Here is a 13,891-nt window from a genome sequence, read left to right on the forward strand (position 1 = left end):
TGTAACAGTACTGTATGTAATGTGCAGGTAGTATATAACATGACTGTATGTAATGTGCAGGTAGTATGTAACAGTACTGTATGTAATGTGCAGGTAGTATATAACATGACTGTATATAAAGTGTAGGTAGTATATAACATTACTGTATGTAATGTGCAGGTAGTGTGTAACAGTACTGTATGTAATGTGCAGGTAGTGTGTAACATTACTGTATGTAATGTGCAGGTAGTGTGTAACATTACTGTATGTAATGTGCAGGTAGTATGTAACAGTACTGTATGTAATGTGCAGGTAGTGTGTAACAGTACTGTATGTAATGTGCAGGTAGTGTGTAACATTACTGTATGTAATGTGCAGGTAGTATGTAACAGTACTGTATGTAATGTGCAGGTAGTGTGTAACAGTACTGTATGTAATGTGCAGGTAGTATATAACATGACTGTATGTAATGTGCAGGTAGTATGTAACAGTACTGTATGTAATGTGCAGGTAGTATATAACATGACTGTATGTAATGTGCCGGTAGTATGTAACAGTACTGTATGTAATGTGCAGGTAGTATATAACATGACTGTATATAAAGTGTAGGTAGTATATAACATTACTGTATGTAATGTGCAGGTAGTGTGTAACATTACTGTATGTAATGTGCAGGTAGTGTGTAACATTACTGTATATAATGTATAGGTAGTATATAACATTACTGTATATAATGCATGTATGTAATGTGCAGGTAGTATATAACATTACTGTATGTAATGTGCAGGTAGTATATAACATTACTGTATTACAAGTAATGTGCAGGTAGTATATAACATTACTGTATGTAATGTGCAGGTAGTATATAACATTACTGTATGTAATGTGCAGGTAGTATATAACATTACTGTATGTAATGTGCAGGTAGTATATAACATTACTGTATGTAATGTGCAGGTAGTATATAACATTACTGTATTACAAGTAATGTGCAGGTAGTATATAACATTACTGTATGTAATGTGCAGGTAGTATATAACATTACTGTATTACAAGTAATGTGCAGGTAGTATGTAACATTACTGTATGTAATGTGCAGGTAGTGTGTAACATTACTGTATGTAATGTGCAGGTAGTATATAACATTACTGTATTACAAGTAATGTGCAGGTAGTATGTAACATTACTGTATGTAATGTGCAGGTAGTGTGTAACAGTACTGTATGTAATGTGCAGGTAGTGTGTAACAGTACTGTATATAATGTGCAGGTAGTGTGTAACAGTACTGTAGATAATGTATAGGTAGTATATAACATTACTGTATATAATGCATGTATGTAATGTGCAGGTAGTATATAACATTACTGTATATAATGTGCAGGTAGTATATAACATTACTGTATGTAATGTGCAGGTAGTATATAACATTACTGTATTACAAGTAATGTGCAGGTAGTATGTAACATTACTGTATGTAATGTGCAGGTAGTATGTAACATTACTGTATGTAATGTGCAGGTAGTGTGTAACATTACTGTATGTAATGTGCAGGTAGTATGTAACATTACTGTATGTAATGTGCAGGTAGTATGTAACATTACTGTATGTAATGTGCAGGTAGTGTGTAACATTACTGTATGTAATGTGCAGGTAGTATGTAACATTACTGTATGTAATGTGCAGGTAGTATGTAACATTACTGTATGTAATGTGCAGGTAGTGTGTAACATTACTGTATGTAATGTGCAGGTAGTATGTAACATTACTGTATGTAATGTGCAGGTAGTATGTAACAGTACTGTATGTAATGTGCAGGTAGTGTGTAACAGTACTGTATATAATGTGCAGGTAGTGTGTAACAGTACTGTAGATAATGTATAGGTAGTATATAACATTACTGTATATAATGCATGTATGTAATGTGCAGGTAGTGTGTAACAGTACTGTATGTAATGTGCAGGTAGTGTGTAACAGTACTGTATATAATGTGCAGGTAGTGTGTAACATTACTGTATGTAATGTGCAGGTAGTATGTAACAGTACTGTATGTAATGTGCAGGTAGTGTGTAACAGTACTGTATGTAATGTGCAGGTAGTGTGTAACAGTACTGTATGTAATGTGCAGGTAGTATGTAACAGTACTGTATGTAATGTGCAGGTAGTGTGTAACAGTACTGTATGTAATGTGCAGGTAGTATGTAACAGTACTGTATGTAATGTGCAGGTAGTGTGTAACAGTACTGTATGTAATGTGCAGGTAGTGTGTAACAGTACTACTGTATGTAATGTATAGGTAGTATGTAACAGTACTGTATGTAATGTGCAGGTCGTGTGTAACAGTACTGTATGTAATGTGCAGGTAGTGTGTAACAGTACTGTATGTAATGTGCAGGTCGTGTGTAACAGTACTGTATGTAATGTGCAGGTAGTGTGTAACATTACTGTAGATAATGTGCAGGTAGTGTGTAACAGTACTGTATGTAATGTGCAGGTAGTGTGTAACAGTACTGTATGTAATGTGCAGGTAGTGTGTAACAGTACTGTATGTAATGTGCAGGTAGTGTGTAACAGTACTGTATATAATGTGCAGGTAGTGTGTAACAGTACTGTATGTAATGTGCAGGTCGTGTGTAACAGTACTGTATGTAATGTGCAGGTAGTGTGTAACAGTACTGTATGTAATGTGCAGGTCGTGTGTAACAGTACTGTATGTAATGTGCATGTAGTGTGTAACAGTACTGTATATAATGTGCAGGTAGTGTGTAACAGTACTGTATGTAATGTGCAGGTAGTGTGTAACAGTACTGTATGTAATGTGCAGGTCGTGTGTAACAGTACTGTAGATAATGTGCAGGTCGTATGTAACAGTACTGTATGTAATGTGTGTATATAATGTGCAGGTAGTGTGTAACAGTACTGTATGTAATGTGCAGGTAGTGTGTAACAGTACTGTATGTAATGTGCAGGTAGTATGTAACAGTACTGTATGTAATGTGCAGGTAGTGTGTAACAGTACTGTATGTAATGTGCAGGTAGTGTGTAACAGTACTGTATGTAATGTGCAGGTAGTGTGTAACAGTACTGTATGTAATGTGCAGGTCGTGTGTAACAGTACTGTATGTAATGTGTGTATATAATGTGCAGGTAGTGTGTAACAGTACTGTATGTAATGTGTGTATATAATGTGCAGGTAGTGTGTAACAGTACTGTATGTAATGTGCAGGTAGTGTGTAACAGTACTGTATGTAATGTGCAGGTAGTGTGTAACAGTACTGTATGTAATGTGCAGGTAGTGTGTAACAGTACTGTATGTAATGTGCAGGTCGTGTGTAACAGTACTGTATGTAATGTGCAGGTAGTGTGTAACAGTACTGTATGTAATGTGTGTATATAATGTGCAGGTAGTGTGTAACAGTACTGTATGTAATGTGCAGGTAGTGTGTAACAGTACTGTATGTAATGTGCAGGTAGTGTGTAACAGTACTGTATGTAATGTGCAGGTAGTGTGTAACAGTACTGTATGTAATGTGCAGGTAGTGTGTAACAGTACTGTATGTAATGTGCAGGTCGTGTGTAACAGTACTGTATGTAATGTGCAGGTAGTGTGTAACAGTACTGTATGTAATGTGCAGGTAGTGTGTAACAGTACTGTATGTAATGTGCAGGTAGTGTGTAACAGTACTGTATATAATGTGCAGGTAGTGTGTAACAGTACTGTATATAATGTGCAGGTAGTGTGTAACAGTACTGTATGTAATGTGCAGGTCGTGTGTAACAGTACTGTATGTAATGTGCAGGTAGTGTGTAACAGTACTGTATGTAATGTGTGTATATAATGTGCAGGTAGTGTGTAACAGTACTGTATGTAATGTGCAGGTAGTGTGTAACAGTACTGTATGTAATGTGCAGGTAGTGTGTAACAGTACTGTATGTAATGTGCAGGTAGTGTGTAACAGTACTGTATGTAATGTGCAGGTAGTGTGTAACAGTACTGTATGTAATGTGCAGGTCGTGTGTAACAGTACTGTATGTAATGTGCAGGTCGTGTGTAACAGTACTGTATGTAATGTGCAGGTAGTGTGTAACAGTACTGTATGTAATGTGCAGGTAGTGTGTAACAGTACTGTATGTAATGTGCAGGTAGTGTGTAACAGTACTGTATGTAATGTGCAGGTAGTGTGTAACAGTACTGTAGATAATGTGCAGGTAGTGTGTAACAGTACTGTATGTAATGTGCAGGTCGTGTGTAACAGTACTGTATGTAATGTATAGGTAGTATGTAACAGTACTGTATGTAATGTGCAGGTAGTGTGTAACAGTACTGTATGTAATGTGCAGGTAGTGTGTAACATTACTGTATGTAATGTGTAGGTAGTGTGTAACAGTACTGTATGTAATGTGCAGGTAGTGTGTAACAGTACTGTAGATAATGTGCAGGTAGTGTGTAACAGTACTGTATGTAATGTGCAGGTAGTGTGTAACAGTACTGTAGATAATGTGCAGGTAGTGTGTAACAGTACTGTAGATAATGTGCAGGTAGTGTGTAACAGTACTGTATGTAATGTGCAGGTAGTGTGTAACAGTACTGTATGTAATGTGCAGGTAGTGTGTAACAGTACTGTATGTAATGTGCAGGTAGTGTGTAACAGTACTGTAGATAATGTGCAGGTAGTGTGTAACAGTACTGTATGTAATGTGCAGGTAGTGTGTAACAGTACTGTATGTAATGTGCAGGTAGTGTGTAACAGTACTGTATGTAATGTGCAGGTGCAGCCCACCATGGAGCAGTATGAACTGGATCAGTTTGGGAAGAGTCATGACCTCATGTCTAACTTCTGGAACTCGTGCTTTGATGACCTGATGAGCACTGCCATACGGCGGGACAAAGAGAAGACCTACAGCAAAGACAAGTTCCAGGTAAACTATGCTACTAGCAGGCCTGGTACTCTTATGAGGTCATAGTACAGCCCACTGTCCTCCATTATGACATAACCTCCATTATGACATTAATATCAAGTCAATATTATGTGTCTTGAAAGTAGTTTTTGTTCAGCTCGTTATCCTGTCTTCATTATATTGTGGTGATCTGGAGTATTCTGATGCTGTGGATTATCAGCCCAGTACAACTTGGTTTGTGCTCGTATTGCTGATGGGTCACTAATCTACCGGTGTTTCTGTGTGTGTGCGTGTCCCCGCGTGCGCATGGGGTCTGTGCGTGCTCTTACAGGAGGTGATAGTGGACCCGTACCTGAGGCGGGTCCGTAGTGAAAACAGCCGTTACCACAGTGGCCAGAAACAGAGCTCCGGCCAGCAGGGAGTAGTGTGGCGCCACTGGGAGTCCCTCCACAGGCTGCTCACCAGCGAGAGAGGGGCCTGGGCACACAGGTCTGACTCTATCCTATCTAGATCCATGGATCTGTCCCAAATGGCACCCTATTCCCTATATAGTGATCTACTTTTGACCAAGGCCCATAGGGCTAATGGCACCCTATTCCCTATATAGTGATCTACTTTTGGCCAAGGCCCATAGGGCTAATGGCACACTATTCCCTATATAGTGATCTACTTTTGGCCAAGGCCCATAGGGCTAATGGCACCCTATTCCCTATATAGTGATCTACTTTTGGCCAAGGCCCATAGGGCTAATGGCACACTATTCCCTATATAGTGATCTACTTTTGGCCAAGGCCCATAGGGCTAATGGCACCCTATTCCCTATATAGTGATATACATTTGGCCAAGGCCCATAGGGCTAATGGCACCCTATTCCCTATATAGTGATCTACTTTTGGCCAAGGCCCATAGGGCTAATGGTACCCTATTCCCTATATAGTGATCTACTTTTGGCCAAGGCCCATAGGGCTAATGGCACCCTATTCCCTATATAGTGATCTACTTTTGGCCACGGCCCATTGGGCTAATGGCACCCTATTCCCTATATAGTGATCTACTTTTGGCCACGGCCCATAGGGCTAATGGCACCCTATTCCCTATATAGTGATCTACTTTTGGCCAAGGCCCATAGGGCTAATGGCACCCTATTCCCTATATAGTGATCTACTTTTGGCCAAGGCCAATAGGGCTAATGGCACCCTATTCCCTATATAGTGATCTACTTTTGGCCAAGGCCCATAGGGCTAATGGCACCCTATTCCCTATATAGTGATATACTTTTGGCCAAGGCCCATAGGGCTAATGGCACCCTATTCCCTATATAGTGATCTACTTTTGGCCAAGGCCCATAGGGCTAATGGCACCCTATTCCCTATATAGTGATATACTTTTGGCCAAGGCCCATAGGGCTAATGGCACCCTATTCCCTATATAGTGATCTACTTTTGGCCAAGGCCCATAGGGCTAATGGCACCCTATTCCCTATATAGTGATCTACTTTTGGCCAAGGCCCATAGGGCTAATGGCACCCTATTCCCTATATAGTGATATACTTTTGGCCAAGGCCCATAGGGCTAATGGCACCCTATTCCCTATATAGTGATCTACTTTTGGCCACGGCCCATAGGGCTAATGGCACCCTATTCCCTATATAGTGATATACTTTTGGCCACGGCCCATAGGGCTAATGGCACCCTATTCCCTATATAGTGATCTACTTTTGGCCACGGCCCATAGGGCTAATGGCACCCTATTCCATAGTAAGGTGTATATATCTAGGCTCTGGTGACCTTCCCCATGTCCTAACATTAAAGGAGTAGTTCATTATTTTACAACATGACATTAGCTGGTTCCTCACCCTGAAAGTAGTCTATGGGCCAGGAGAAACTAGAATCTATGGTGCAGTTATCTTTAATCAACCCTTTTCAAACGTCAGCTAACTTTAGCCACCGCTAGCTACAAATCAATGGATGTGATGGGGGCATGTTTAGAAACAAATACTGTCCAAGTCACCTGACATCAACTCCATATTTGGTTTGATGTTACTTTAAGAGGATTTGGCCATGTAAAAAATAAACATGCTCACCCCTGCATCACTTCCATTGATTTTTAGCTAGCGGTTCCTAAAGTTAGCTTAGGTTTCTAATGACTGTTTCTCCTGGCTCATAGGCTACTTTCAAGGTGAGGAACCATCTAACATCATGTTGTAATATAGTGAACAGCTCCTTTGAACCATTTAGGGGTTAAAGTGCAAAACTGACCCTAGATCAACATATAATGGGAGCTTTGCCCTGCACCAGATGGACTCGACTACTAATGTCATCATATATTGTAAGCTTTGTTGTGGTGCTTTGTGCCTGACTGGAATCTACTGTGATTTGTACCTCAGAGTCCCACTAGAGGTGAAATGGAAGTTGTCCAGCGCGGAGACGTACTCTAAGATGCGTCTGAAACTAGTGCCTAACTACCAGTACGACACTCACCAGGAAGCCAGCGCCTTCAGAGACAATATGGGTAGGCCTTATGAGAGGACAAATATACATCGCATGTTAGGAGGACTTTATGTGCTTCGCCCAGTTATGACGTTGTAGCCATGTCTAACAGATTTCAGTGAATTGCTTTGGTTGAGCAGAAGCAAGTTTCCATTCTAAATCGGTAGGTGATCTGTTTTCGTGTGCAGGTTAGCTCCGGGCACAGCTGTGTTTTGAAAATGTGTTTTAAAAATCTGTGTTCAGGTAACATTAGATTAGAAGACCTTTATTTTCCTAAGATTGGGGAATTCGTTTGGCATTAAGCTTCACAACATCAGGTAATATAGGTCTGTGAGAGTGTGCTCAGGTAATATAGGTCTGTGAGAGTGTGCTCAGGTAATATAGGTCTGTGAGAGTGTGCTCAGGTAATATAGGTCTGTGAGAGTGTGCTCAGGTAATATAGGTCTGTGAGAGTGTGCTCAGGTAATATAGGTCTGTGAGAGTGTGCTCAGGTAATATAGGTCTGTGAGAGTGTGCTCAGGTAATATAGGTCTGTGAGAGTGTGCTCAGGTAATATAGGTCTGTGAGAGTGTGCTCAGGTAATATAGGTCTGTGAGAGTGTGCTCAGGTAATATAGGTCTGTGAGAGTGTGCTCAGGTAATATAGGTCTGTGAGAGTGTGCTCAGATAATATAGGTCTGTGAGAGTATGCTCAGGTAATATAGGTCTGTGAGAGTGTGCTCAGGTAATATAGGTCTGTGAGAGTGTGCTCAGGTTCAGTAGAATGCATTGTCTGTCTGCATCTCTCCACATCAGGAGCTGATAGTCCTCGCAGTTCAGAACCCCTCCCATTGGCTGTTGCCAAGGAGGCCAAAGTGAGTGACATGGAGGATGACCAGTTAGGAGAAGAGGACATTGTCTTTCTGGACAATAAGTGAGTGACTTGATCTCCACCCCCCTACCCACTCCCCATATCAACCTCAGCACCAGTGACCTGATTCAACTAGTAAAATAATCAGCAAGCCCTTGGTTAGTTGAATCAGAAATGCTAGTGGTGAAATATTCATCTGATACATGTCTAACGGTTCCTCAGGGTGGAGGGGGAGGACGACAGTCAGAAAGAGAAGCTAGTTCTGTCGGAGGACTGTGAGCTCATCACCATCGTGGCGGTGGTTCCGGGTCGGCTGGAGGTCACCACACATCACCTGTACTTCTACGACGCCAGCAGCGAGAAGGAGGAGACGGAAGAGGGTGAGGACATAAAGACGTCTGGCTATGAACACTATGGGGCAGTTTCCCAGACACAGATTAAATCTAGTCTTGAGACCGTAAAGCTATATCAATGGAGATTCTCCATTCAGCAGGCTTCTTAGTCCAGAACCAGGCTTCATCTGACCAGAGGATCTGTCTTCGTGTCTGCACCATTCCCCAGTCACAGTGAAGAACAGTCACTGCTGACATCATGATACAATTGAATCTGAAAGAGTTGTTGTTGACAAACTTCTATCGATCCAGGAATCGGTTTTGATTTCAAGCGGCCCCTGTCTCAGCTGAGAGAGGTGCACCTGAGACGCTACAACCTGCGTCGCTCTGCTGTGGAGCTGTTCTTCATCGACCAGTCACACTACTTCATCAACTTCAAGAAGAAGGTGTGTCTCTAGTCTAACTGCTAGATTCAAGGGCCTGAGGCCTTAGTACAGTGAAGGCTAATGAGGGGAATATGGCTCCCAGTAATGGCTGGAATAGAGTCAATGTATTGGTATCAAACACAAGGAAACCATGCCGTTTCCAGCCGAGCCACGTCCTCCGATTTAACGTGGAACCAGCCCCCACTGTCTGTGTACCACAGTGTTGATCCCAATACCTGTAATAAGATGTGGAATTGTATCATTATTTGACATGAATGATAATGTGAAGTGATATGAAAAGGACATATCAGTGTAAGAGACATGTATAACCTGACCCCGACCTCCCTCCCCAGGTGAGGAACATGGTGTACTCTAGGATCCTGGGGCTGCGGCCCCCCAACCTCTTCTATTTCGGCTCCCGCTCTCCTCAGGAGCTCCTCAAGGCTTCTGGACTCACACAGGTACAGCTCATAACTGTCTGGATCGCAAATAGGACTCTATTCCCTATGTAGGGCCCATAGGGCTCTGGTCAAAAGCAGTGCACTATGTAGGGAATAGTGTGCAGTTTGGGATGCAACCTGTGTGTTACAACAGATAACTATTGATTCAGTAACAACCTACTACCTCAGCCTACTACCTCAGCCTCAGCCTACTGCCTCAGACTACTGCCTCAGACTACTGCCTCAGACTACTGCCTCAGCAACATCTTAATGATTGAGTCTCAGATGATGATGTCAAACATGTCAACTAAACTAAGAGGAAGCTGCTGTTTGTGTTTTGTCAATAGAGATGGGTATGAAGAGAGGAAGCTAACTGTTTGTGTTTGTCAATAGAGATGGGTATGCAGAGAGGAAGCTAACTGTTTGTGTTTTGTCAATAGAGATGGGTATGCAGAGAGGAAGCTAACTGTTTGTGTTTTGTCAATAGAGATGGGTATGAAGAGAGGAAGCTAACTGTTTGTGTTTGTCAATAGAGATGGGTATGCAGAGAGGAAGCTAACTGTTTGTGTTTTGTCAATAGAGATGGGTATGCAGAGAGGAAGCTAACTGTTTGTGTTTTGTCAATAGAGATGGGTATGCAGAGAGGAAGCTAACTGTTTGTGTTTTGTCAATAGAGATGGGTATGCAGAGAGGAAGCTAACTGTTTGTTGTTAATAGAGATGGGTATGCAGAGAGGAAGCTAACTGTTTGTTGTTAATAGAGATGGGTATGCAGAGAGGAAGCTAACTGTTTGTTGTTAATAGAGATGGGTATGCAGAGAGGAAGCTAACTGTTTGTTGTTAATAGAGATGGGTATGCAGAGAGGAAGCTAACTGTTTGTGTTTGTCATTAGAGATGGGTATGCAGAGAGGAAGCTAACTGTTTGTGTTGTTAATAGAGATGGGTATGCAGAGAGGAAGCTAACTGTGTTTGTCAATAGAGATGGGTATGCAGAGAGGAGGCTAACTGTTTGTGTTTTGTCAATAGAGATGAGTATGCAGAGAGGAAGCTAACTGTTTGTGTTTGTCATTAGAGATGGGTATGCAGAGAGGAAGCTAACTGTTTGTGTTTGTCAATAGAGATGGGTATGCAGAGAGGAAGCTAACTGTTTGTTTGTCAATAGAGATGGGTATGCAGAGAGGAAGCTAACTGTTTGTTTGTCATTAGAGATGGGTATGCAGAGAGGAAGCTAACTGTTTGTGTTTGTCAATAGAGATGGGTATGCAGAGAGGAAGCTAACTGTTTGTGTTGTCAATAGAGATGGGTATGCAGAGAGGAAGCTAACTGTTTGTGTTTGTCATTAGAGATGGGTATGCAGAGAGGAAGCTAACTGTTTGTGTTTTGTCAATAGAGATGGGTATGCAGAGAGGAAGCTAACTGTTTGTTGTTAATAGAGATGGGTATGCAGAGAGGAAGCTAACTGTTTGTTTGTCATTAGAGATGGGTATGCAGAGAGGAAGCTAACTGTTTGTGTTTTGTCAATAGAGATGAGTATGCAGAGAGGAAGCTAACTGTTTGTGTTTGTCATTAGAGATGGGTATGCAGAGAGGAAGCTAACTGTTTGTGTTTGTCAATAGAGATTGGTATGCAGAGAGGAAGCTAACTGTTTGTTTGTCAATAGAGATGGGTATGCAGAGAGGAAGCTAACTGTTTGTTTGTCATTAGAGATGGGTATGCAGAGAGGAAGCTAACTGTTTGTGTTTTGTCAATAGAGATTGGTATGCAGAGAGGAAGCTAACTGTGTTTGTCATTAGAGATGGGTATGCAGAGAGGAAGCTAACTGTTTGTGTTGTCAATAGAGATGGGTATGCAGAGAGGAAGCTAACTGTTTGTGTTGTTAATAGAGATGGGTATGCAGAGAGGAAGCTAACTGTTTGTGTTGTTAATAGAGATGAGTATGCAGAGAGGAAGCTAATTGTTTGTGTTTGTCATTAGAGATGGGTATGCAGAGAGGAAGCTAACTGTTTGTGTTTTGTCAATAGAGATGGGTATGCAGAGAGATTTCCAACTTTGAATATCTGATGCAACTGAACACCATCTCTGGACGTACCTACAACGACCTGTCTCAGTACCCTGTGGTAAGTCCCTGTCCCGTAAACCAGAGAGGGAGGGAGGGAGGAATGAATAAACAGAAGAATCAATGAACAGAATAATCAACAAACTAATGAATCATTGAATCTATGAATGAACAGAATAATCAACAAACGAATGAATCATTGAATCTATGAATGAACAGAAGAATCAACAAACGAATGAATCATTGAATCTATGAATGAACAGAAGAATAAACAAACAAATGAATCATGAATGCAGGAACAAATGAGCGAACAGCATTCATGCTGTAGTCCAGTCTAATCTAATGGTGTCCCTGGGTTGGGTTGGGTCCAGTTCCCATGGGTGCTGAGTGACTACACCTCTCCAGATCTGGACCTGGAGAACCCAGCCGTGTTCAGAGACCTGTCCAAACCCATGGGAGTAGTCAACCCCCGCCACGCACAGAACGTCAGGGAGAAGTGAGTACTGCAGTGACCTCGCACAGAGAACTCCAGGCCTGTGTCCCAAATGGCACCCAGTTTCCTATGTACACTAGGTCACTATTTATAACCAGGGAATAGGTGGCTCTGGTCAAAAGTAGATCCACTATGTAGGGAAGATGATGCTTTGGGACGCAGAGCAGATCATCTCCAGTTCTGTTTAAACACCAAGCTTATCCTTAGTATATGTGTTGTGTTATCTGAATTCAGTCTGTTTTATAATGACCAGTATTATACACAGCCTACATGCTCCACAAATACACTGTGTTACTGCCTGTGTTTCATGTTGAATTCATTATTGTTCCTGTTAATGCAGGAACAATAATCATTGTGTCATTGTGTCTTGTCTGATCAGGTATGAGAGCTTTGAGGACTCAACGGGCACCATAGATAAGTTCCACTATGGAACACACTACTCTAACGCTGCAGGAGTCATGCACTACATGATCCGTATGGAGCCCTTCACTACACTCCACATCCAGCTGCAGAGTGGCAGGTACAGTGACCCTTCACTACCCTCCTCATCCAGCTGTAGGTACAGTACCCCTTCACTACCCTCCTCATCCAGCTGTAGGTACAGTAACCCTTCACTACCCTCCTCATCCAGCTGTAGGTACAGTACCCCTTCACTACCCTCCTCATCCAGCTGTAGGTACAGTAACCCTTCACTACCCTCCTCATCCAGCTGTAGGTACAGTAACCCTTCACTACCCTCCCCTCATCCAGCTGTAGGTACAGTAACCCTTCACTACCCTCCTCATCCAGCTGTAGGTACAGTACCCCTTCACTACCCTCCTCATCCAGCTGTAGGTACAGTAACCCTTCACTACCCTCCTCATCCAGCTGTAGGTACAGTACCCCTTCACTACCCTCCTCATCCAGCTGTAGGTACAGTACCCCTTCACTACCCTCCTCATCCAGCTGTAGGTACAGTAACCCTTCACTACCCTCCTCATCCAGCTGTAGGTACAGTAACCCTTCACTACCCTCCTCATCCAGCTGTAGGTACAGTAACCCTTCACTACCCTCCACATCCAGCTGTAGGTACAGTAACCCTTCACTACCCTCCTCATCCAGCTGTAGGTACAGTACCCCTTCACTACCCTCCTCATCCAGCTGTAGGTACAGTACCCCTTCACTACCCTCCTCATCCAGCTGTAGGTACAGTAACCCTTCACTACCCTCCTCATCCAGCTGTAGGTACAGTAACCCTTCACTACCCTCCTCATCCAGCTGTAGGTACAGTAACCCTTCACTACCCTCCTCATCCAGCTGTAGGTACAGTACCCCTTCACTACCCTCCTCATCCAGCTGTAGGTACAGTGACCCTTCACTACCCTCCTCATCCAGCTGTAGGTACAGTAACCCTTCACTACCCTCCTCATCCAGCTGTAGGTACAGTAACCCTTCACTACCCTCCTCATCCAGCTGTAGGTACAGTACCCCTTCACTACCCTCCTCATCCAGCTGTAGGTACAGTACCCCTTCACTACCCTCCTCATCCAGCTGTAGGTACAGTAACCCTTCACTACCCTCCTCATCCAGCTGTAGGTACAGTAACCCCCTTCACTACCCTCCTCATCCAGCTGTAGGTACAGTACCCTTTCACTACCCTCCTCATCCAGCTGTAGGTACAGTAACCCTTCACTACCCTCCTCATCCAGCTGTAGGTACAGTACCCTTCACTACCCTCCTCATCCAGCTGTAGGTACAGTACCCCTTCACTACCCTCCTCATCCAGCTGTAGGTACAGTACCCCTTCACTACCCTCCTCATCCAGCTGTAGGTACAGTACCCCTTCACTACCCTCCTCATCCAGCTGTAGGTACAGTACCCCTTCACTACCCTCCTCATCCAGCTGTAGGTACAGTACCCCTTCACTACCCTCCTCATCCAGCTGTAGGTACA

General features: G+C 42.7%; 1 protein-coding gene across 1 annotated transcript in view; it reads left to right on the forward strand.

Annotated features, from left to right (window-relative positions):
• LOC135519807 (neurobeachin-like protein 2) overlaps positions 1-13,891 on the forward strand; it is a 190,046-nt gene that overhangs the window by 174,918 nt on the left and 1,237 nt on the right. Inside the window, 10 exon segments of the mRNA XM_064945020.1 lie at positions 4,747-4,896; positions 5,207-5,364; positions 7,262-7,386; positions 8,159-8,276; positions 8,436-8,593; positions 8,858-8,991; positions 9,324-9,431; positions 11,432-11,527; positions 11,838-11,962; positions 12,339-12,557. Coding sequence (XP_064801092.1) covers positions 4,747-4,896; positions 5,207-5,364; positions 7,262-7,386; positions 8,159-8,276; positions 8,436-8,593; positions 8,858-8,991; positions 9,324-9,431; positions 11,432-11,527; positions 11,838-11,962; positions 12,339-12,557 — 1,391 coding nt within the window.

This window comes from Oncorhynchus masou, chromosome 29 (assembly GCF_036934945.1).
Source record: "Oncorhynchus masou masou isolate Uvic2021 chromosome 29, UVic_Omas_1.1, whole genome shotgun sequence".
Taxonomy (NCBI): Eukaryota; Metazoa; Chordata; class Actinopteri; order Salmoniformes; family Salmonidae; genus Oncorhynchus; species Oncorhynchus masou.